Source organism: Polyodon spathula, chromosome 3 (assembly GCF_017654505.1).
Source record: "Polyodon spathula isolate WHYD16114869_AA chromosome 3, ASM1765450v1, whole genome shotgun sequence".
Taxonomy (NCBI): domain Eukaryota; kingdom Metazoa; phylum Chordata; class Actinopteri; order Acipenseriformes; family Polyodontidae; genus Polyodon; species Polyodon spathula.
This window is the reverse complement of record NC_054536.1, coordinates 74,186,881-74,212,832: the sequence shown is the minus strand read 5'-3', so window position 1 is coordinate 74,212,832 and position 25,952 is coordinate 74,186,881. Positions and strand designations below refer to the sequence as shown.

General features: G+C 36.4%; 1 protein-coding gene across 11 annotated transcripts in view; it reads left to right on the top strand.

Annotated features, from left to right (window-relative positions):
- LOC121313404 (eyes absent homolog 1-like) overlaps positions 1-25,952 on the top strand; it is a 52,677-nt gene that overhangs the window by 19,379 nt on the left and 7,346 nt on the right. For all 11 annotated transcript variants that reach the window (XM_041245908.1, XM_041245906.1, XM_041245903.1 and 8 more), the window contains 7 exons: positions 1,787-1,929; positions 2,443-2,526; positions 7,808-7,897; positions 24,630-24,688; positions 24,796-24,956; positions 25,172-25,286; positions 25,640-25,761. In XM_041245908.1, the coding sequence (XP_041101842.1) occupies positions 1,787-1,929; positions 2,443-2,526; positions 7,808-7,897; positions 24,630-24,688; positions 24,796-24,956; positions 25,172-25,286; positions 25,640-25,761 (774 nt within the window). The remainder of the gene's footprint in view (positions 1-1,786; positions 1,930-2,442; positions 2,527-7,807; positions 7,898-24,629; positions 24,689-24,795; positions 24,957-25,171; positions 25,287-25,639; positions 25,762-25,952) is intronic.

Genomic DNA, 25,952 nt, shown 5'->3' with positions numbered 1-25,952 from the left:
ATATATTTACATCATCAGAATAGTCGTGTTTTTTGGGGAACTTTTTTAATGAGTACATTTTTTTTTTTTTTTTTTTTTTATCACAAGTAATTTCCTTACCTCACCTAGGAGTGGCAAACCCAGATGTTACCATAAAAGCATTCCTTTTTTTCACATAAATAAACATAAAACTGCTAATGCATTACTTTACCTTTTCATCAAAGGTGTACTAATATTACTACTCCTTTGAAAGTGGGCCGATACCACAGGCTGTAAAAGCATATTGCAGTCTGAATTCTATTGCTGTGCGCACAATTTCTGCCCTTTCTGTTGTGCATGGTCATCCAGAAAAAAGATGAATTACACAGACCTTTTTATTTTATTTAGAAATAGGAGTTTTTCTTATGCCTTCACAGTTTTCCATTTAGGCAGTGATTTATACTCTACAATTTGGTGTCAGTCTTCAATCAATTAAAGATGCAATATTGCTGTGTTTCCTACCCTAAGACTCAAGACTAATCCTGCCTTGGCAAGATATTACTTTATCAGTATTATAAAGTGAGGTGTACAGTTTTTAGAAGCTCATTTTCACAGAAGAATGAATAGGAAAATGTTGTCACATAGTGTTTTTATTGGTTGTTGTGCTGGCCAGCTTTTTTAAATAGTTGTACAAGGTTTTACTGCACACACTGTGTCAACAATAGTCAGTCATTAATTATAATGTTAGTTGTTTTGTTTTTTTTTCATTAGTGTTATGCACGATAAGGTGTACATATTTTTACTTTACCTTATTTGCTTATTATTTCTGCTAAAGGTCCCTCGTGTATACAAGCTTGACACGGTTTAGTATTCAGCTTCATGATGTGAATGTTCACGGCAGCCCAGTTATCATTTCTGCTGTTTATATTGTTTAAATTATTTGCATTGTTTTTATTCTCTCTACTCTTATCATTTTAAAATAATTTCTATTATGCTAAAAAAAAAAAAGGGCAATAACTCTTTTTGTGACTATTTGTAAAGCTTGAAGTTTTTTTTTTGTTTACTGAAAACAATGCGCGTTGATGAGAATCTGACATTCTTGGCACATATAGTATTTGGAAAAGAATGATATAATTTTTAGCCAATCACAAGGCTAGATCTTATCAAACAAACTAGCTTTAAACATCTAACAGCAAAGCTGGCAAACGCATAGACAGGGTTTCATGTCAAAAGTAATATATTATTATTTAATCACAAGACCCAAAAGTAATTTTCTTTTTCTTATTGATTGCAGACTCACTTTTTGGCAGCCTTGGTATTGTAATAGCTCTCAGACCTGTAGTATTATATACTGTATAGTGCAATATAATAGAGAGGCATTATGACACTTCCTTCTGAAGTTGATGTGCACTGAATCCTTAGTAATGTTTATCCTGGAAGGTTGCAGTTTGTGAACACATTCTCTCTTTCCTGGTTGGTTTGTGCCATTTAATTATAGTAAAACAAATTTCAATTTATTAACCTAGGAGGTTTATTTTATTGCCTTAATGAACCACAGCTTTTGCAAAAACAGACCAATTGAAACACTTTTGACTAAAGATATACTGGTAGCGGATATGGGAAAATATTGATTTTCTTTTGGTCCCATTTATATATATAAGTGGATGAACTTTTCAGAACCTATATAAAACTGGAAATGCATGCTGGTCACTATTTCGGAAACCAGGCTACAGAGACTAAAGCGAATGGTTTCCCACACTAAGGTAAAAAGATACCATCTCTGTGTTCGAATGGGAAGGTGAAAGTCATTTTTTAAAATATATTTCAGGGGAGTACAGTACAATCCACAGTGCATCAACTCCCATTAAAGATTCAGATTCAGATCGATTACGTCGAGCTTCAGATGGAAAATCACGTGGCCGAGGCAGGAGAAACAATAACCCCTCGCCACCCCCAGACTCTGACCTTGAGGTAGGAGCGATAGCTTTGTGTTACATGTAAATAAAAGCAAGACACATTTATTAGTACGGGGCTATTTTTTCTAGGTAAATATTAAGGACTATTAGAAAAAATTGTTTATAGATGTGTTTTTTTCATGAAAAATAAAGACATTTTAAAGGAAAACAAGAAATCCTTTAACGACTAGGTCCAATAACAGACAGCACGGATAGCTGATGCAACCTACTATTAGGTTTTCAGTGTTATATTATCCCTCTGTTTTTTTAATAAACAAACACTGTAAATTATTGCATGTTATAGTAATATGGCCAGTTAATTGGTTGGTCCCTATTGATTATTATAATATAAAGGACGAAAAAATGGATTATGCATAGCTATGACTTTGACTTAAAGCCCTCTAGTGAATAACAAAGACAATGGAGCAGCAGCACAGTGCCACTTAAACACAAACCCCATGGTTTATTGACTAGGGTATCACTTTCCAGGGTACAGAGTGCATTATTGATTTTCTTCTTTCTTTCCCAGCGCGTTTTCATATGGGATTTGGATGAAACAATCATCGTTTTCCATTCCTTACTCACTGGATCTTACGCTAACAGATATGGCAGGGTAAGTGACGTAAGACAAAAGTTGCATATTTCTATCAGCATATTTAAAAAATAATAATAATAATAATAATAATGACACAACTGATTTATTATGAGATTTAAACTCCAGCAAAGCCACTAGAGTTATCTAATTGTGTAGATTTGAAAGCAAATTGCTTCTATTTTATAGGTCCAATGGGGCTCTCAAATGTTTGACTTGTTATGCAGCTGTTTAAAACTATGTAAATAGTTGTTGCCGTTGGTGAACCCAAGCGTTTAAAAAGATTATCAATAAGTTAATCCTATTCCACTGGCATGTTAGTATTTAGTTTAAAACAGTAAAAAAACATTTACTGTAGAAAAGTTGACATATTTACAGTTGTTTCCTGCTATAAGATATTCAGTATTGGTTTGGTCACTTGTCAGAAAAGTCAAAGTGTGTGTTGGCTACTGCAGTTGTATTTAGATTCAGGAATGAGCTGTAATGTCAAAGTCATACATGAGATATAATGCCTTCTGCACAACAGTTATAGTTCATGTGTCTGTTTCTACCAGAAGGACTGTATGCAATAGAAAACATAATCGTCTTCAAGTGCTATATTAATATTGTTCTTCTAAGCATTTTTTTTTTAATAACAGTTGGCTGTGGATGACATACTCTTTACACATCTGACAAGTCAGCCAATTGATGTGGCACATTTGTCTAACAGCAGCATTCTTTGCAAAAACAGCTTTAGTTAAGGGTGTAAAAGACATTTTGTATGAGCAGCAATATAGTAAGCAAAAGTATATACTATGAAAAGAATATACTAGAATTTTGTAGAAGGATCTAGAGCCAGTCATTATGAGTATTTGTATAGTACTTATGAATTTCACAGTTGTTCATCTTGAGAAACTGTGTATGTACTTTTCACAGGTAAGGTCACGGTCTTGTCAATTGCTTGCACAAATGTAAGGTTATTCAGTATTGTGAATATAGTTTATAGTCACAGCCCTGACACCTGTTTAGCAGATATTACTATATTATCGTGGCTATATCTTGGAAACCTCTTTCCAAAATGTTAGAGCTGTGTTAAATGGTTAAAAGATTAACGTGTTAAACACTGCTATTAGGATAGTGGTGCCTTTATTTAAATTAATACATAGGTTTGTATTTGGAACTGCTTGTCTGGTTTTGATTAATCTATACATGGACATTTGTAAAACATATATTATGCTACCTGCTCAAATGTAGGTCTGGTGAGTAGTGACCTCTTTTCATGACACTGACACTTGTGCATATAATGACAATATATGTATTGCTCTTTTACACCTGTATGTCCCCTTGGATAAAGGTGTTTGCCTAATAATAATAATAATAATAATAATAATAATAATAATAATAATAATAATAATAATAGTTCATATAACCAACCCTTGACATTTGGTGGGGAACTGTATCCTACTAAGATAAATTGTTAAATATGATGTCAGGCTACATTTTAACATCAAGAGTAAAACAGTAGGCATAGGAACCAGCTACTTGAGAAGCAACATTATTACAATAATGTAATAAAGGTGACAAAGATGATGTCATTAGGGATGGCTGTCATTAAAATGCATGTAGATCTAATCAACCAACGTCTCTAATTAGTGCTAGAAATTAGGAATTAGAAAAAGAAAGATTCATTAAAAGGCTTTGTTTTTACCATCATTATGAAAAGGTTTTATAAGGCACCCTATTTGACTGAAGGCTGATGTACTACTGTACATCTATGCAGCCTATGAAAAAGATCTAGGAGTTTATTTTGACACAGAAATGTCTTCATCGAGACAATGTGGGAAAGCTATAAAAAAAAGTCCAACAAAATGCTCAGATATATAGTAAAAAGTGTTGAATTTAAATCAAGGGAAGTAATGTTAAAATTTTACAATGCATTAGTAAGAGCTCATCTAGAATATCGTGTTCAGTTCTGGTCACCTCGCTACAAAAAGGATATTGCTGCTCTAGAAAGAGTGCAAAGAAGAGCGACCAGAATTATTCCAGGTTTAAAAGGCATGTCATATGCAGACAGGCTAAAAGAATTGAATCTATTCAGTCTTGAAAAAAGAAGACTACAACCGCGATCTGATTCAAGCATTCAGAATTCTAAAAAAGTATTGACAATGTCGAGCCAGGGGACTTTTTTGACCTGAAAAAAGAAACGTGGACCAGGGATCGCAAATGGAGATTAGATAAAGGGGCATTCAGACAGAAAATAGGAGGCACTTTTTTACACAGAGTTGTGAGGGTCTGGAATCAACTCCCCAGTAATGTTGTTTAAGCTGACACCCTGGGATCCTTCAAGAAGCTGCATGATGAGATTCTGGGATCAATAAGCTACTAACAACCAAACAAGCAAGATGAGACAAATGACCTCCTCTTGTTTGTAACCTTTCTTGTTCTTATAGTAATACATCAGGGAGTTTTAAGCACATGCGTTTAGAATACTTAAAACATATTTATAGATAATTATACAACTTAAGTTTTTTGATGTAAAGGAGTTTTGACCCAGAATACAAGTATATCAAACATTCACATGGTTTCAAAAGTACAAATGCTTTTGTTTATTTGTATATTTAGCCATCTTGCAGCATCTATTTCGGCCCTTTTTTCTTCTCTTTTTTTTAAAGGGAAGCGTGTTGCTTTGTAGATGTGAGAAATCAAAAACACTCTTGTCTACTTAATAGGTTTTCAGTATGGCCTTAAGGTTTCCCTTTGTTCTTTAATGAAAAATGTGTGCTGTGAGCTCTCTTGTTGATTACGTATTTTGTTTTTGGTGGCTAAAAAAGGGTTGAGCCCTTGTCCCTGTGGTGTTTATTTACTTTGTGTTAATCATGCATGCTGAGCAAACAAATGTGTAGAAATCTGCAGATGCTTCATCTTCACGGCCATGCCATTCAGCCAAAACTGAGCCTTGCTGCCACTACAGAAAGTTTTACATGTATGGTTTATGCATTTGTGATATGATTTTTTGTTTTTATTTTGTGTGTTCTAAAGTATATAGAAATACATAGATAGATACATAGACGTAGATGTGTGTATAAAATGTTTTTTTTTTTTCTCCTAAAGACGTTACACAAATAAAAAATGTGTAAACAATATTTTTCTTAGCTTTGACGCATAAACTATAAATAGAGTTATATCCAAGAGCACTGCTGTGGTTATCAGTTATCTTAATTGGCATTGGGGCTGCTTGGGCCCATAAAGCTGATGGTTGAGGCCAGCTGTCAGTGTGTGGATCTAAGAAGTTTTGGGGGGTGGGGTGAAGCTGGCGTCCCTTAGATGGCACTGATGACTGAAGACAGGTGCAAAAGCAATAAAGCCAGGCATGGTCACACAGCTTAGTTGCACTTAAATTGTTTGAAAATTATTGTTTCTGTTTGTTTGGAATACAAGTCTTGATTAACACAGACCATTAATTCAAATATGTTTGTACTTTTACTGTATAATACAGTTTAAGTGCACAGCAAAGAATGCTTTTGTCAATTAGAAACAATTTGATGGTGCCTTTTTTTTTGTTTTAGATTAAAAAAAAAAAAGTTGAATCTGGTGGTTCTTGACAATTGACTGATTATATTTTTGTTAATTTGGAGAAAAACTGGCATGAAACTTGACATTGGCCTCTGTTCTGCTCAACTTAAAAGATAAGTTAGGGTGTTCCCAACTCACAAGACAAGCTTCATACAAGAACTGCTGATAGTGAAAAAAAAATGCTGTCACTTCATTAGCTGTCAGGGCATGACTTAGCACGCTCAAATTAACAGCCATCATATTGTGATTGGGTTATAGCAGCATTAATTGTTTTAAAAAAAGCAGTGCATTCAAAATCATATAAAATTAGATGAAGTGATCTCATTTGTCAGGTCTTATTTTTAGTTTGGTACAGGATTTGGGAATATACTTTTATTTTCATAGGAACGATTAGTAACTTTACTAAGTTAGATTACAGAAAAATATATAAATAAAATAATTCATTAGAATATAGATAGAAAGATAGATAGACAGACAGATAAACTTGGTATTAAACAAAAAAATGTTTTCAATGTCTTTGTTGCCCCACTTGACAAAATGAGGTGAGTAACGTAGAGGGAAAGGAATGTAGTCCTACAGAGAAGTGCTTGACCTTGTCTTTAAGTAGAAAATGTTTAAAAGCTTCAAGAGACCTGTTCAAGCAGGTAGTTAAAAGATTAAGAGTCTCCATTGTTAACATACATTTTTATCAATGTATTTATTTATTTATTGTAAAATAAAATCGTCCTGTTATGTATGAAATCCTCCTAAAAGTTTCTGTAACTGTGAAGGTATAGTGAGAGTCCATTGGGTAAAACAATACTCTCTCAGTAGCTGTCTGACTTTGAGCACTTTTGACTCTTTTAACACTCATGGAAGATTTTGCACTAATTGCATAAGAAACTGAAGTTCAGGGCTAGAACGCTTTTAGGGTTGCTATATCAAGCTTTCCAACATGCAATCCTCACCGCTGATGAGCAAATCCTAGAACAACAGAGAAATAAAGTCTCTGTGCTCTTATAAGACATTCATTAATTAGCAGCTGCCTATTGCACCAAACCATTTGGTAGTTTTGAGATGCTGACCTGAAATCTGTTATTAACTACAGAAGCCCATTTGGTCTGTGACCTCACATGAAGTCAAACTGCAATGCAAATAAAGAAGACTGTGATGTCCTAAAAACATTCTTTTCATATTAAAAAGAGTATCTTTTTACATACATTTATATGGTGGCATTTTAAATGTGAAAAAAACTAAATTAGTAGGAGTATGTGAAGTATTTAGAAAGTACTTGTCTGAAAGAAACAATGATGTTATTTCTGTGGCCAAAAACTTAAATTATTTTAATACTGTCACAATTAAGTCAAGGTCCAGCATTGTTTCCATTAATAAAAACTACAGATATGGTGGAAACAATGCCAGCTATTATACAATTATGTCATTTTCTGGGTAATTAAGCAATAATTGCTTTAAGTGCATTCTTTAAATATGGCTACAATGTCAGTATTGTGTTTTCACTTAAGGTAATGTGCTGTGAATAAAATGATTTTGAAACTAATAATATATCCCTGCTTGTGGGCTAAACCAGATCTGCAAAGCTGTTCGTGACTTGATTTACCAAACATATGAACCAGGAAATTAAATATTCCTGATCCAAATCTAAACAGGTTATGTATGTCTGTCTAGTGCTACATCTCTTTCTTTCAATTTAATTTCTAAAGTGAACATGAATGTGTTTTTTTTTTTTTTTTTTTTTTTTTTTTTTTTAAAGGACCCTCCTTCGTCTGTTTCACTAGGACTTCGGATGGAAGAAATGATCTTCAACTTAGCAGATACACATCTTTTTTTCAATGACTTGGAAGTAAGTGGGTTTTTTGTTTTATATATATATATATATATATATATATATATATATATATATATATATATATATATATACAACTCTGTGCTTTGAACAATGTTGAATTTTTTAGTATAAAAATGTGTCATTTATGTCTGCCGCACAAATTTGTACTTTGCCATAATTACTTTAGCAGCCTATTTAGTTAGCTGTAATATTTAAGACCCAGCTTGCAATATATTCACAATACAGTGTACACATTGCATTACTAGCAACAGCAGACCATAACATATTTAACTTAAGCATCAACAACCATTTGATAGTGGGGTGCCTATTTCTCAGTTCTGTTCCACTGCACTGAAGTGTTACCTTTGCACCCAAGGGACATCATGAATTTTTCATGCACTGCAGTCTGAGGGTCCAGTGAGTAGACCCTACTGCCCCAGTGGCAGGTACAGTTTGTCAAGTTCTAGTGTTTCTATGCTTGCTCTGTCTGTCTGTGTATCATGCTGCGTGTGTTTGGTGTCACTGCTCATAAAAAAACTGTTCCTCAATCATGGTATGAAATTGGGCTCTGGTTTTGTGGTTCATGTAAGATGCTGTAAAATATGTTCAGCTGTGTTGAGTGCTGTGTATGCAAGCAGTGTTTGGCATTGCGAAGCTCTGTGGGTTTACCTTGTAAAAATGAAGCCACTGGCTTCCAAATTCCCACAAATAGCTCAGTTTCTCTAACATAAGAACAGAGGCAATAGTTTATTTGAAACGCAAGTGTGAAGTAAGCTGTGGTAAGAGTGCCAAGACTCATTAGTCACTATGTTGGTGTGCTTTCTAAAGAAAAGAAAAGAAAATGTGTGCCAATTCAGACACCAGCATGAGCCTGAAAGATTCAAATACCAGTTCTGCTGATCAAAGTTAATTGGCAGCAATTGGCTTTTAAATATTTCCTGATGTTTCCCTTTGCAGAATTGAGCAAACTGCACCTTATTTAATAGATGAGCCACAATCATTTGAAAAATGTCAGTTTGTGACAAAGCTTAAATGTGGGTTCTTCAACATCTGTCATGTATTTTGTTTCTTTTCATCTGTGATCAAACTACTCACAGATGAATTGGCAGCTCACACTGCAGTAAAAAAAATTTAAATGTGCCTTGCATATTTTTTGCAGTATCATAGTAACGGAATTATTTCATTTTGTATTGTCAGATTAAAGGCTTGTTTTCTGATAATAAAAATCTTAAACTGACTCATAAAACTTGCAAGAACAGTTAAAACTATGCATTACATACAAGATTTCACATTGAAGGTACATATATCCATGCCTTCCTTAAAAAACAAAAGGGGGTAGTATAACTCCAGTTTATTATAGTTTTAACTGTGTAATGACATGTCTTTTTTAAAATCTAGTTAAAAAGTTGTAAATTCTAGCTATGTTCAGTATGTTATATAATTATTTTAAGTATCTTTTTCCTAACTAGAAAGAGAAGCAGTTACTGTCTCAGGAAGTATTATTATTATTATTTTTTTTTTTTAAGAAACTGCTATCAAGTCACATGCGTGTAGAACATTTCAGGAATACGTGTTAAGTTTAAATAGTGTAAATCAGTTAGTCAGCGTGCTTTTAAAACCTGTGTTGTGGCTGAGTACATACAACTTTAAAGTGTTGGCTTCATTCTTCTAAAAATAAACATGTTCCCTTTTGACCTTGTTTCAATTGCATTGAAAAGGTTGCCTGCAAACTGCCATATTTCTATCAGGAAGAAGAAAAGACAGACATTTGTTCTGAAGGATTCCCTAAGGGAAATCCTAATTACATACTGGCACTCGTGATGCGTATGCTTGTTTCTGCCATCAGAAGGAACAATATTAGCTCATGAAACTGGAATGCTGTGGTAATTCATACTACAGTTAAACATTTTGTGGTAGTAAGAATCAAGCATCATGTCAAGATTAAATTATAGAAATTACAATTCACAGCAATTAAAGGTGAAGCTTACAAGTCAAATTGTTTCAAGCAGACTTCATGGTTAGGTTGAAGTCTGATACAGTATGTGAACATGTACCAGAAACCTGTCTTGTAAAAAAATAAAAACATAAAAATGGACACTCCCGAGGATATTTATAAATACCCTAAAACATACTCTGTCGATATATATATATATATATATATATATATATATATATATTATATATATAGATATATAAAGGGTCACTAGACATGTGTTGTTTTTTGTGTGACTACACGTATGAGATACTCACGTAAAATCTGTACAAGGTAGGTCTTAGACATGTTGCATTTTTCTACTCTTATGCAATATGAGCATCAATAATTTACTCAAAGCTTCCATTGGTGTTTTCTACTATTATTGACTACATCTACAACCTTGACTTGCATAAAGAAGGAAAAACATTAAGTGAAATAGCTTGCATCACTTGTTTTTCAAGGTGTGGTATCCAAAGCATAATCAACAGGTACAGAGAAACATCATCTGTAATTGCAAACTCCGGACTAAAGACCCAAAAAGCTGTCTAACAAGGATGAGCAATACTTTGAATTGATAACAGAACTGGTAGAAGGCACAGGTGTCATTGACCATCCATCAACAGTCCAAAGCACCCTTGACCATTGGTTCATAGTCCAATTTCTGTGTTGTTGTGCATATTCTAGCATTTTAGTCTTGTTTCCCTTTCTTAACAATGGTATTCTTACTGCAATACATCGTAAGTCCTGATTTCAAGATTGAACTTCATAATGTTGATTTGATTGGACAACGACACCTGTGCCTTCTACCCGTTCTGTTGTCAATTCAACACTTGTCTTCTTTCTATTCTTTAAGGATATTATCTTCAAGCATTGCTCATCCTTATTAGACAGCTTTTTGGGTCTTCCAGTCCTGGGTTTGTCAATTACAGATGATGTTTCTCTGTACTTGTTGATAATGCTTCGGATACCACACCTTGAAAATTGAGTGATGCAAGCTATTTCACTCAATGCTTCCTTCTTTATGCAAGTCAAGGTTGTTAATAGTACAAAATACTAGTTTAAACTTTGAGTAAATTATTGATGCTCATAATACATCATAGAAAAATGCAATATGTCTAAGGTGTGTGTGTGTGTGTGTGTGTGTGTGTGTGTGTGTGTGTGTGTGTATGCAGTGGCTTGCAAAAGTATTCAGACCCCTGACCAATTTTCTCATATTACCGAATTACAAATGGTACATTGAAATTTTGTTCTGTTTGATATTTTATTCTAAAACACTGAAACTCAGAATCAATTATTGTAAGGTGACATTTGGTTTTATGTTGGGAAATATTTTTAAGAAAAATAAAAAACTGAAATATTTTGCTTGCATAAGTATTCATCTCCTGTGCTGTGGAAGCTCCCAGTTTGCACAGATGAAAGAAATTGCCCTAACAAGGACGCAATTACCTTACCATTGGCCTCCACCTGTGAACCATTAAAGTTGCTGTCACATTTTCTGGATAAAAACCCCACTGTTGAAGGATCATTGGTAAGGCTGTGAATCTGAAGGAAAATGAAGACCAAAAGAGCATTCTACAGAAGTTAGAGATAAAGTAATACAAATGCATAGATTAGGGAAAGGGTACAAATAATATCCAAGTGTTTGGATATCCCAGTGAGCAGAGTTGGATCAATAATCAAAAAGTGGAAGCTGCATCACACCACCCAGGCACTGCCAAGAAAAGGCCATCCCTCAAAACTCAGCGCTCAAACAAGAAGGAGACTTGTGAGAGAAGCCACAGAGAGGCCAACAATCACTTTGAAGGAGCTACAGAGTTCAGTGGCTGGGAGTGGAGTAATGGTGCACCAGTCAACCATATCAAGAGCTCTGCATAACACTGGCCTGTATGGGAGGGTGGCAAGAAAGAAGCCGTTACTCAAAAAGTACCATCTGAAAGCACGTCTGGAGTTTGCCGGAAAGCATGAGAGTGACCCAGCTGCGATATGGGAAAAGGTTTTGTGGTCAGATGAGACCAAGATAGAGCTTTTTGGCCAAAACTCAAAGCGCTATGTGTGGCGCAAACCTAACACTGCCCATGCCTCAAGACACACCATCCCTACAGTGAAGTATGGTGGTGGCAGCATCATGCTGTGGGGATGCTTCTCATCAGCAGTTACAACTGAAGGAAGAATGGATGGAGCAAAATACAGGAAAATACTGCAAGAGAATCTGCTTCAGTCCGCTTCACTACGAAATTGTAGTTGCTCAAGAACATAAAGGTGAATGTCCTACAGTGGCCCAGTCAAAGTCCTGATCTCAATCCCATTGAGAATCTGTGGCACTATTTGAAAATTGCGGTCCACAAGTGTTGTCCAACCAACCTGAACAACCTGGAGCAAATCTGCCAAGAAGAATGGGCCAAAATCACTCCGACACAATGTGCAAAGCTAGTAAATACTTACCCCAAAAAACTTAAAGCTGTCATTGCAGCGAAAGGTGGCTCTACCAAATATTAATGTGTGGGGGTTGAATACTTATGCAAGCAAGATATTTCAGTTTTTTTATTTTTCTTAAAAATATTTCCCAACATAAAACCAATGTCACCTTACAATAATTGATTTTCAGTTTAAGTGTTTTAAAAAAAAAAATATCGACCAGAACGAAATTTCAATGTACCATTTGTAATTCAGTAATATGAGAGAATTGGTCAGGGGTCTGAATACTTTTGCAAGACACTGTATATATATTATATATTTGTAGAAGTGGTTGTTATTTTTATCACAGGGCTGTGTACACCATACAACCTGAAGCTATGTATAATAGGAAGGGATAAAAGCATTTCTGTCTATTCCATCATTCACCGATTCTGACAGAGGCTTTGCAATAAAAGCAGTGATTACATGTGGGAATGTGGCTTCTCTCAGCAAGGCAGCAGTCTTTCACAGTGGGGAACAGATTCTTCATATGGTGGAATCAGGTCATCCCAGCAGGAACCAGCACATCTTAAAGGAAAAAGCACTTCAAGTATGGAGGACTTGAGGAGTTGTGGCAATGACAGAATAAGCCAGTCATGGCGAGTTGACACAAAGGCTTAAATTGGTGAAGCAGCATCTCAAAATACACATACCTGACAACATAAGAACTAGGGCTGGCAGTGCTCTGGGTTTGCTGGCTCCATCTCTAGGCTGGCTGCAGAACTGAAAGAAACCCCCTGCTCCGGCTATGCAGCCGCTCCAGTGCAGCTCCGCACTGCTGCTACAGCTCCGGCTGCTTTTACCTGATTCCGGCTCCAGAGTCATAAAAAATACTGCAAACTAAGATGGTATCAATCAATCAGTCAATCTTTATTTTCTATAGCATCTTTCATAGGGCATTGTAGGGGAGCAGGAGAGTTTTAAAAGTAATCCTGAACTTTAGAGGTAGCCAGCGAAGCTGGGCCAGACGGGAGTGATATGTTCACGTTTTTTCATATCTGGTAAGGATCCTGGCAGCGGTATTCTGAACTAGTTGCAGTCGGTTTATGGTGGGTGTCGGGAGACCAACATAAAGAGAGTTGCAGTAGTCGAGTTGAGAGGAAACACATGCATGACAAAGTGTCTCCGCATCTGGGATGGAAAGGTAGGGACAGACTTTGGAGATGTTTCAAAGATGGTAGAAGGAACACATTACGATGGAGGAGAGGTGAGCATCAAAGGAGAGGTTGCAGACAAGAAGTACACCGAGGCTTCATATTGTTGGGGAAAGCCGCAGCAGTCAGTTTCCGAGGATCAGGGCATCTATATTGAGATTAATAGGTTGAGTTGTAGATCCTACCAGGAGTTCAGATTTGATAGTGTTTAGCTGAAGAAAATAGGCAAACATCCAGGCCTTGATGTCTTGAATAAAAGCCGAGAGACGGACCATGGCAGCGGGGCTTCCAGGGTCGAGTATTAAGTAGAGCTGGGTGTCGTCAGCATAGGAGTGAAACATGAGACTATGTTGGTGGATGAGGTGACCCAAGGGAAGCATGTAGATATTGAAGAGAAGATGCCCAAGAACAGATCCTTGGGCGACACCACAAGTGACTGGGTTTGTGACACCGCTGCATCCAGCATAGAAAACAGACTGGATAGGTAAGAGGACATCCAGGAAAGAAAAGTTGAAGAGATCCCAGCATACTTTTGAAGGTGGTCTTTGGGAATGCCATGATCTATGGTGTCAAAAGCGGCTGTTAGGTTAAGGAGGACAAGCACAGAGGGAGCATCAGCATTAAGCAGGAAGTCATTTCACAATCCAGAGCAGAGCAGTTTCAGTACTGTGATGTGTGGAGATGCAGTACTGACGTAGCTTAGCATTGCAATGCCATTTAAACCGGTTATACTTGGGGGGCGGGATATTTTAAACAACGTGTGCAAAATAAACAGTGCGTGTGAAAATAAATTGGACCTGACGTGCCTGACAGGCGCTGAATAAATGAACCGCAAAGGGTTAAAGGAAGGTTGAGAGTGTGCATAATGGAAGGAGCAAGATCAGAAGCACAGAGACGGACAAGGTTAGTCAGCCAGGGGTCCAGGGGGCACGTGGTAGTTGATTTCAACAGTAAGCCGGAGAGAGGAGACAAAGAGAAGAGAACAGGAAGGGCAACCAGAGGAGAGTCAATGTATTCAAGTAGTAAACTGGGTTTGTGGCAGGAGAGCATAGAATAATGTTGTCAATTTTGTTCCGAAACAAAGAGGTGAAATCATGAAAGGGAAGGGAAGAGAATGAATGGGAGATGGATCTGTCGGTGGCTGGGTGTAGGATTTGGTCAATGGTCATAAAGAGAACGTTGGGTTCACTGTGTCTCATAGTTATGATTTCAGAGAAGTACTTCACCCAGGCAGCGCCGAGCGCACGCCTGTAGCTACCGAAATGGTTGTTCCAGATCTCTCTATGAACCATTAGTCCAGACAACCTCCACTTGTGCCCAAGCTTGTGGCATGTAGACTTATGCAATCAAAGTTCAAGCGTGTACTATGGGCAGTTTCAATCTTTCTTGACGGTTCTGGTTGTAAGCGGGGCAACAGTGTCGTTGGTATGAGTAAGGGTGGCATTGTAGAGGGTCACCGCGTCATCAACGGAAGATGGGAGAGTAGCAGTTGGGGGGGGGGGGGGGGGGGGGGAATGAAGAGTCTGAAGAGTCTTACTCTGAGAGTTTCAGAGGACTCAGCAGATTATTGGGATGGAAGGAAATAACGGTATCATTGGCAGAGGAAGGAGCAGGGAGATTAATATTAGCAGTGATTAAGAAATGGTCAGAGACAGATATCTGAGATGGAGAGATTTGAGGGTTCAAGACCCTTGGTGATGAGCAGATCCAGGGTGTGTCCTTGGGTGTGAGTGGGGATGTTGACAGATTGAGAGAGTCCAGGACAGTCCAGAAGCGTGTTGAAGTCGGTCACTAGAAGACAAGTGAACATGAATGTTGAAGTCACTTAGAAGTAGAATTAGTCAATAGAAATGCAGATGAGGGAGAGGAATTCTGAAAACCTGGCAATAAAAACACAGTATCGTTATTTATAAAGTTTCATTTTATTGATATTGCTTGTGTATAAGTATTCCAAGGTGATTTCATGTGTTTTTAAGTAAAAGAGATAAGAATATAGAAATCTGGTTTTAAAGCTTCACTGTTTTATTTTCTTGTGCAACTTTTTTAAGTACCTGATTGACAAAATCAACGTATATACAATATAAAAACATCTGTTTAACTGTTTAAACATAACAAGTAGAAAATAGTATAATATCTAAAGAGAAACAAAAAACAGTGAAATATTTTTCCTGTTAAAAGTTAGGGGTAAGTAAAATATAAAATACTAGAGAAAGGAACATAGTGCAGAGAAAGCTGTGAACCCCAGTGATAATTATGGAAATTCCATAGTTTTACCATGATAGCCTTCTTGAATCAAAACCAGACTTTTCTTAAATATCCAATAAGGTTTATATTAACCAATTCCATGTCTTTTGAAACAAAATTAAGAGTCAGGGTATGTGAAAAAGTAAGTGAACCCCTGGGTTTATCAGCTCACTTAAGGGGATAATTAGAATCAGGTGTTTAAATAATTAGGTAGATCTTCAGGGGTGAGTTTGGGAAGACCCACCCTATATAAAGATCAGAAACTTTGTGAGTTTGATCTTCATCATACAGGTGTGTGGAAACACGTCATGCCACAATCAAAATAAATCTCTGAGGACCTCAGAAAAAAAAGTTATTGATGCTCATCAGTCTAGAAAGGGTTCCAAAACAATTTCTAAGGATTTGGGGCTCCACCAATCCACTGTCAGACAGATATACAAATGGAGAAAGTTCAAGACCACAATCAAAATACCAAAATCTCTCCAAAAACAAACCAGAAAATCATCAAGAAAGTCACAAAGAACCCCAGAGTAAATCCAAGGATCTGCAGGTTACCCTCACCTTGGCTAATATGAGTATTCATGACTCAACTATCAGAAAAAACACTGAAGACCCTTTCTCAGTCCTTACTCAAGGATAGGTTACGTTTTGTCAGAATGACTTTTTCAACATTTGCAGAATTCAGTCTTGTTCTCTGATCTGTGAATAGTTCCCCTGCTTTGGAGAACAGTCTTTCACTTTCCACTGATGTTACAGGCACACAAAATAAATTTGACAGCTGTGCCGACAGAGGCAATGAAGCTTTGCAATTTTTCCTAATAAGCCAAAGGGCAGGAGTCCAAAGGCTCCCACTTCTTTGTTGCATACACCTTCAGCTCATTGTGCAAAGCAGATCCTTCTATGGTATCATCGTCTTCAGGGCTGCTGTCAGAAAGCTCATAGATGCTTTTAGATATATGTGCTCTCTTGGGTGGAACTGGATTACTTTCAGCAGGTCCACATAGAATCTTTGATTACAGCTTATTTTTGCTCATTGTTGAAGAGAGGTTTTAAACCTTGGATCAAGGAAGTTTGATATCTGGCAATCAAGGTCATTCTCTAAGCTTGATAACCTTGTTGAGATTTGTCTCAAAAGATTTCTCTTCAAGCCAGATTCAGATTTAGTTGCAAGCTTTCCAATTGCTCTGCTAATTCCAACCACTGTAGAGAAAATGAGAGATGCAGTTGGATACTTTGCTCCAGAGAGAGTTGTGCTGGCTTCCTGGAATGGCTTGAGCATCTCTCACACTTCTTCTAGGAGTATCTTATGTTCTGCAGTAATGTTTAGTGCTGGTCTGTTCAGTTTCACAGCTGCAATCTAATTGTTCTGCTTGCTGGAGCACTTTTTCAGTCAATCATTCAATCATTGGCAAGCTTGAGATCCATCTTGTAACACTGTCCCTTGGAATTTTTGGTGGTTCAGATACAGTTTCAGTCAGATACACCTTAGCATAAGCATGCCAAGCACTTGGTGACTTCTTAAAAAGGGTAGCTATGGACTGACATCTTCCAATCACTGAACATATTTCTTTTGCTGAAACTTGCTTTCCTTCCCTAGGAAAAATAATTTGCTTTAGGCAGAGATGTAAGCTGTGTGCCAAACAAGAGTGCCGTTTCAACTTCAAGAGACTGCAGGCATGTAAAACACTGGCTCTCCTGTCAGTGACAGCACATACCACTTGCTTTAAGTTAAAGGAGTCCAGCACATTTTGCACAGAGGAGGCAATGTTCTCCCCAGTATTGGACTCATCAGCAGGAATGCAGCCAAAGTGGCATTGCATTACAAAAAACTGCTTATGGTTTTGTTACAGGTCCACAGATCAAAAGTAATGGCAGCAAATACCCACAATGCCTGAGTATGCATTGCTCAACAATGTTCTGGAAACTGTTTTTCTTGAGGGTGGTTGGTATCCTGGACAAAGCAGGTTCAGGATCTTTCTGAAAAGATTAAAGTTCCAATCAAACACTTCTACAAAATCTTTTATGCAAAATAAAAGTTAGAAAATTGTCCTTTAAAAGCAATGCTTTCATAAGTAACAGTAATACGTTAAATATGAAGGTGATGCTTTGAACTGTTTTATGCACATAACTATGCTTAACAATACTAAATAATATGTAACTTGTTTCCTATTTATATTGACAAACACAATGTTGTGCTGTATTTTTCAGTTGGTTAACTTTTACTAATGTAAAATGTTTAGAATCAGATTTTACACCGTTAAAGACTTTTAAAATGTAATATATGCTTTTTTTCATCTCAATTTTAGTTATTATCACTAGAACCGCCAGATTTTCGAACTACCTAGAACCGCCATGTTGGTCACTTTGACCCATACATTTTTAAACAGCTTTGTTACCTCAAATGAAAGACATTCAGCCGCAGATTTGAGTGCTGCTTGCCATAGTCCAATCAATCGGATACAACTGAAATGTTTCATTTATGAACATCATATCTAACATCTAACATTTGCATCGGAGAAACACGGTATTTAAATGGAAAATTAAAAGGCTTTATTTTTAGAATGAGCGCATATAAAGCACAACTACAAACAGTGAAAAAATATAATAAAATATACATTTCAAAAGAAATGGGTATGTACATATACCCGTGTACAGGTGTAAATGAGTGTATGTACACACCAAACTATAAAACCGAAATCACTGTTTCTAATACTTCATAAAAAATAAAATATAACACTACTTCCGGTATGATGGCTGCATTGTACTCTATGGAGGAGCGTACGCGTCAGCCAGCCGAATGTGCCTGCACCCAGGAGCTGTGTTGTAAACACAGACACAGTTCCATTAAATGAGAATCTGAGTTCCACTACCTGCCATTTCAGTTTGCTGTATGCATCTATGATTATAATAAGAAGAATAATAATAATAAACTTTATTTTATAGAAAACACAACAAGGCATCAAAACACAGAACCCAAACACAGAAATACAGAATCATAAGAAAGCCTTTCTAAAAAAGTAAGTCTTAAACTCTATTTAAAAACACTCAAAGTAGAAGAGTCCCTAATCTCTATAGGAAGAGAGTTCCACAATTTAGGGGCATAGCAACTAAATGTCCTGTTGCCCATAGTGCGTAGGCGAGCTCGAGGGACACTCAGTAATCTAAGATCATGTGAGCGGAGGTTGCGGGTAGGAGTATAAAATGATAAAATATCAGATAAATAAAACCGGGCCAGCCCATGAAGAGCCTTATAGGTAAGCAGTAGAATTTTAAAATTGACTCGAAGCCTAACAGGCAGCCAATGCAAGGCCTCTGAAACAGGAGTGATATGATCTCTGGTGCAGGACCTGGACAGAATTCTGGCTGCAGAGTTCTGGACATATTGCAATCTGGCAAGAATCCAATCTGAGACACCAGCAAACAGGGCATTACAGTAGTCAATCCTGGAGAACACAAACGCATGGACTAGTTTTTCGGCCGTAGATTTGAATGCAGCTTGCCATATTCCAATCAAAATGACTACTTTCAAAATTAAATATTTCCTTCTAGTATGTTCCCAGTTGCATTTGTGGAACAAAATGAAGGATTGATGTCTCCAAGGTACGTTGAAAAATAAGCAACTAGGCTTTCACTGAGTTGGCGTCTTTACAAATCCACAGTCGTAGTACGTGGCGATTCTAGGTAGAGCTGTTTAACTTTATCATTTTTGTGATTTTGGCTATCAAATGCCGACAGGATATTTAATTCATATATTTAAGAAAAGTCAAAAACGGAAGAGTAATTAACATTTTAAATGCAAAATGGGTCAAACTGACCCGCAGGATGGTTCTAGTGTTAAATAAATAAGTTTTGGAGACTTGTTCACAATTAATACACTAATGTAACAATACTGTGGACAGTAATAATACTGTAGAGTATTTCAATATTATAATAAAATAATTAATATGTATGTATTTCTATATAACAATATGTATTTCTCCAAACTGGGCATATTTACTACATAAAAAATATCTTTAACATAATAAAGTAAGATGATTTACAGTTTTTTGCTGTAAAATGAGGTGAATTTAGGCAGAGCAAGGGTTTGGTTAAAAGGACATAATTTATAAACACTTAGAGTGTAGAATGAAAATAGGCTTGCATTCTTTTGCAAGTTTTACAAGAGATGTGCACTGAGATGATAAAATCAGTTGCGGAACTAAGAAAGGGAAGGTGTCATAGGATTACAATAAATTAAAAAATAATATGTTATTTACTAATTGCTGGTGTGAGAACTGCTTTTATTTCATCACCCCCAACACATAACAATATCTGTGAAGTTGCATATTCTGTTACTTGAAACTGGACTAAATATATCACAGAGTTGAATGTAAGGTAGGAGAGAGTGGAATCACTCCATGACCTCAAGTCCGGCTTCAGGCTCCGGAGCACTCTGAGTCTGAATCCAGCTCAATTACAGCTCTGCTCCGGCTCCAGCTCCGCTCCAGCTCCAGAGCACAGCTAAAAAACTATCAGTCTTCAACTCCGGGTCTTGAAGCTGGCTCCGGACTCTGTAGCCGGAGCTCGGCCAACCCTAGTAAGAACAAAGAGAAACAATAATTGTATTGACTTTAGTAAAAAGAAAAATAAGAATTCCTATAAAATGCATATTTACCTTTATTCACATATTTCAATAAAATATAAGAATGTCCTCTGTCATTTGATCCAAAGAATATCATTAAATGCATGCATTTGATATAAACAGAATTTTAATCAACTATTCCAGGGTCTGCTCAGTGCAATGACAAACTTGCAAAGCCACAGTCACTAATGGTCATTTACTGACAGCCTTTTGCAGTTAATCTCTCAAAATAAATAAATCGTGAGGCTTAAACTATACTTTTAACCCCTAACCTCAAAGACAGGTTTGAGGATCATTGGCCCAGGGCAGTACTGAATTGAAAATTGAGACTGCCTATTGCCAAAACTGTGTCTGCCTATTTCATGAAACATTTTAGAACTCTTCATGGGCTGTTTTAATTCCTTGGTTGTTCATCCACAAATTGTAGATTGGAATGAAGTGGGCTTCAAGAACCCCCTTTGTTTTCCATATCCTGTGCCTGACCCACAGGTAATCTGCACCCTTTTCTTTGTCGCAGAGTAATTGTGGTGGGAAAGTGGAGAAAATGTGAGGGTCATGAACCACAGGGCAGACAGAGATGATAGGTTCTGCAATTGAGTGCCAGCATTGAGAACCTGCGAACCATAGTTTCAGCTTTTTCACATGGAATTAGCTTGTATGCTGGTAGGAATGTTGTGATGATTGCAGTAATCGTTCATTGCCGTATTGTCAGCTTGAAGCTCACCTGGTTGGGAGGCAAGTGCTGTAGTGCAAATAGTCAGGTCTAATTTTGCTCAAAGCAAAAACATCTAATTTACCTCTCAGATAAAATAAATAAAAATAACCAATGTGAAATGTAATACTAATGTTTCCTGATTATTCGTAATAATATTTTTCATTTTGACATCATGCAGCTTTCTGAAGCGTTGTCACCGGTGACCTTTTCCAACAGGAAGAATCAGGCAGTCAATGCTGATTGCTTAATGACAGCTATATGGAGAACAAAGGAAGCCCTGATAGCTTCCTATGAAGTGAATGAGATCCAACTAGTCTGAACTGACAAGGGGAAGGTAAATTAGAAATGAAAACAGGCTGGTTTGTAGGTTTGATGTATTCATAGAAAGGCATATTGTATTTTTTTCTTTTTCAAAATGCAGTACCAGTATTTCCATTACATTTCTGAAGAGATCTGTGTTTTACAGTGCCCGATGCACTTACATAGAAACACAAAGTAGCTGCCTTTGCAGAAAAGAGACCTTAAATGAGCATGGGAATTTAACAATTATTAACCTCTTCTGGATTACAGCTGAGATGCACTTGTTTTACTGAAAGGTAAAGTTTGCACTATATTGCCTGTTTTTGTGGACAACAGTCATCTTCATTCTAGCAGTCAGTCACTTCTCACAAGCATATTGTTCATCTCAGAAAAATCTATCAATCTAACCGCCTTATAAACTGTTCTGCAGTATAAAGGGCCACCTTATAAAGGGGGAGGCACTATGTCACTTTTGTAAATATGTGCTGCACATGGTTATTACTTTTATACAACGCTGTTTATTAAATCTCAAGGGTTGCTGCATGTATTTGTACTACATTTCACAGTATGACTGTAAATGAAGTAACTACAGGTTATAGATTTAAGTGCATTATTTGAAAGCCAGAGGTGTTTTGAAATTATGAGAGGTTACACATTCTTTTTTTTTTTTTCTTTAAGGTCTAATAACAAAAATAAATCAAAATTGTTGTATAAATTGAACTGAAGGGGGTTTTAAAGGGCAAGTATTGTGAAAAGTGGATAACCCAAGTACATGAATGCACTTAACAGTAAAAGCAAAACAAAACAAAACTTGAAAACATAAGAAACAACAGGTCTTCTGTATATTTTAGGACTGTTTAATGATAGGGATAATTTGGACTGCAGTAAAACTGTGACTGATATTTGCTTTGTTGTTTCATTTTGTATGCATAGTTTCTTTCAGTTGGTACTGTTTTTTGTGATTTTTTTGCATTTTATAACACAAATTCACCCTATGCAGTGTATTTTTGTGACGTCCTTGTTCTTGTTTATTTGTTATGATAGCGTTGTTTCAGAAATTTAACCCATAGGGACAACAGCGCACCTTCAAAATATCACACTTGGAACATAATAAGCTGTCACTTATCCGACTTAAAATTAACTTGTGACAAAGAATGAGATTTCTGGACTTTTCACAGTAAAAATGATGTGTGAATTGCCAGCACACAATTAATGCAAGCTTACAGGCTCAAGAAAATGTTTCAAATAGTTATCTCCACTTGAAGTCCACAAACCCCAAAAAATAAACATTGAAAGCCAAACACAGGGTGTTTAAGAACAATTGTTGTAATATATTCATTACTGTGCAATTAGTAGATCATTGGGTGATTGTTGTTTTAGAGATTTACAACTAAATAGGTTTCTGGAAAAGGGTTGGGTTGTGTAATGATGTTAACTGTGTAATTTTAGGTTTTGGCTTTGCCTTTACATACAAACGCTCCTTCTCTGAATCAGAGGATTAGAGCTATTTGTGTTAGATCAGGAGAAACATTATTATGTCTGTCTTTCCCAGGACTCAGGCTATTCTTTTTTTCTTCTGCTTGAGCTGTGTATTACAAGGGGGGACGGGGACGACAATAATGTGATTTCAGTAAGAAAACCTGAGTGCTGGGCCATTCAGCGAGCAAAGCCTGTAACAAATTGGTGGCACATTCGCGTTACAGAAACGTTCATAACTTTGTCCCGGAACAGATTATACAAACAACTTAAAGTTCCTGAACCATGTCTTCGATTGGCAGCCTATCTTTTAAAATGTTAAATTCACAGCCCTCCTGTGAGGCCATATTGACTTTCTTTTTTTATTTTCTTATCTGAAGTTGTTGACCTCAGGAGAGGAGGAGAAGGTTATGAGGTCAAAGTCTTTTCCTCTTTGGATCTTACAGCTTGCTGGGACAGGCTTGGCTGGAGAATGGATGCATTAGAACAGAGGTTGAGGGGGGTCAAGATTTTAATTCTGTTAAGGAACAGCTGGTTTGAGTTTCTCCTCACTGCTTGCTCCCCTCCCTTGCCAACAAATCCAGGGAGATGAAAAATGTGTTCAGAGGGGAACCAGTAAAATAAAAAGATTTATGGTCTCAAGCCCTTGCTATTACCCTGGCATAGCATTAGGCAGGAATGTAATAACGTCAACATTTGGTCAAGTTCATGTGAAGTTAAAACTAGGAAGTGGTTTCTGTGTTTTGGTGTCTTAACAGTCTGTTGAAACTTAATTAGAGACAGACTTTTATGGGAAAAACTTGGTTTGAATTATAAAATTACTGTAAAGTAATTCATTTTAAAAAGGGTAGTATGCATTTCATTTTAATTAAAAATGTATACTGTACAAACAATACAGAGAAAAATTAAAGACAGGTGTTTTCTTTATAATACCTTCCAGGACATAGTTACATTTTAAAATGGTATGGTATAACCTAAAATAAATATACATTTATGATAATATACTTAAAATATATTCAAACAGACCTTACTTTCTTTCCAGAGTTGGCCAAGATTTAGTTTACAGTAAAGAAAAATCAGCTGCACAGTTCTAACAACAACAACAGTTGTCAAAACACAATTTATAAAACTAAGATCAAACATAATTGTATGAGTTGGACTTAAAAATGAAAGTAAGTGGACAGTACTGCGGTAGCAACATTTGCTTATGCTTGGGTATGAAAACATTTCTATCCCTCCCCCAGAGAAAACTGCTGAGTTGGATGTTATAGCAAGGCTTTACTACATTTTATACTTCTGAGGAGGAAAAAATATGACTCCTATAAAAGGCTTAATGCAAAGCTTTCTTTAGATTTTCTGTTTGCTTTCCCCTGAAAAGTTGGCCTCAGGATGTGTTGGTGTGTGGCATGGCAGCAATCAGAGGTCATCATTTCATTGGCGGTTAGCATCAGGTTTAATTTTTCTAGTATGTTACATTAACCATAAAGTCTGTTTTTTGTTACTGTGTACACTGAATCAACCAAAAGCAGCAGGATGTTTTAAGTACTACAGGACGATGTAAGGAGCACATGTGCTAATTTTTTATCAGATTTTTGTTCTTCCCTGGACACGCGTGGTAATTTACATATGGTTGTAAATAACTGCATAAATAATATTAAAATCTGCAAATATTAAAACAGTTATCGTAGTGGTTTGGTAAGGGAGCCATCTAGTGGTGATATACCCACTTATTCACGTAATGATTCAATAAAATAAAACCATCAACTTAACCTTTTATTTTTTTATTTTGTTTTATTTTATTTCTGTAGGAATGTGATCAGGTTCATATTGATGACGTGTCTTCAGATGACAATGGCCAGGACTTAAGGTACGTTTCATCTGTGACCCTGACATTTCACCTGTACGTTTTGCTAGTCATTTTTGCTGATTCAATAAATCTAAAAATAAAAATCCCCCCCTTGTTTTCAATCACAGCACATACAACTTTGGCACAGACGGTTTCCATGCAGCGGCAACCAGTGCAAACCTCTGCCTAGCAACTGGCGTAAGAGGAGGAGTTGACTGGATGAGAAAACTATCCTTCCGGTATAGACGAGTAAAAGAAATATATTCCACCTACAAAAACAATGTTGGTGGTAAGTTGTGATCCCAAATAAGTATTGTAGTTGGTTTGTCAAAAAAACAAGTAAATAAAAGTTTTACATAAACTTGGGAAAGGTCTATAACAGGTTTTGCTTCATCTTTGTATTTTACTTTAAGAGTTTCAAATGTACAGTAGCTTCAAGCTTTAAAATAAAATAAAATGGCTTGTAGACCTTCTGACTAAAGAAGCTTTCTTGGTACATTTTAGGTCTGCTGGGTCCAGCTAAAAGGGAAGCCTGGTTACAACTGCAAGCAGAGATAGAGGCCTTGACAGATTCCTGGTTAACACTGGCACTTAAAACACTCTCATTAATTCACTCAAGGTAAATGGATATTTTCAGACGAGACAAATAAAAGAAACTATATATGTGTGTGTGTGTGTGTGTGTGTGTGTGTGTGTGTGTGTGTGTGTGTGTGTGTGAAGAGTAAGAGACCTAATCGTGTCATATGTTTCTTTTTATCACATAAAAAAAAAACATTGATCTCAGTTCCACTAAAACTTTTGACCCTACTCTTTCCAATGTATTATGTGATGAATCAGGTGGATAACATCAACACCAGTTAAAGGACATTTAAAACTAAGTCAGTGAAGGTTAGTCTAGTGATCTAGAACTCCTAGAACAGTCAAGAGAACAGTTTTCTTTTGCTTGTTTTTAACCGATTCTTTTTCGTAAAGGTCGAACTGTGTGAATATTCTAGTCACGACGACGCAGCTCATACCTGCCCTGGCAAAAGTCTTGCTCTACGGACTAGGCATAGTATTTCCAATAGAAAATATTTACAGTGCAACAAAAATAGGTAAGAACTATAAAGATTTTTATTATTATTATTATTATTATTATTATTATTATTATTATTATTATTATTATTATTATTATTATTATTAACTGATAACTGTACTCTAAAACAGTACTAAAACAAAATGTCAATATACAATATTTGTTTTATACTGTTTCAGATTTGTTTTTGCTAACTAAGCATTAATATTG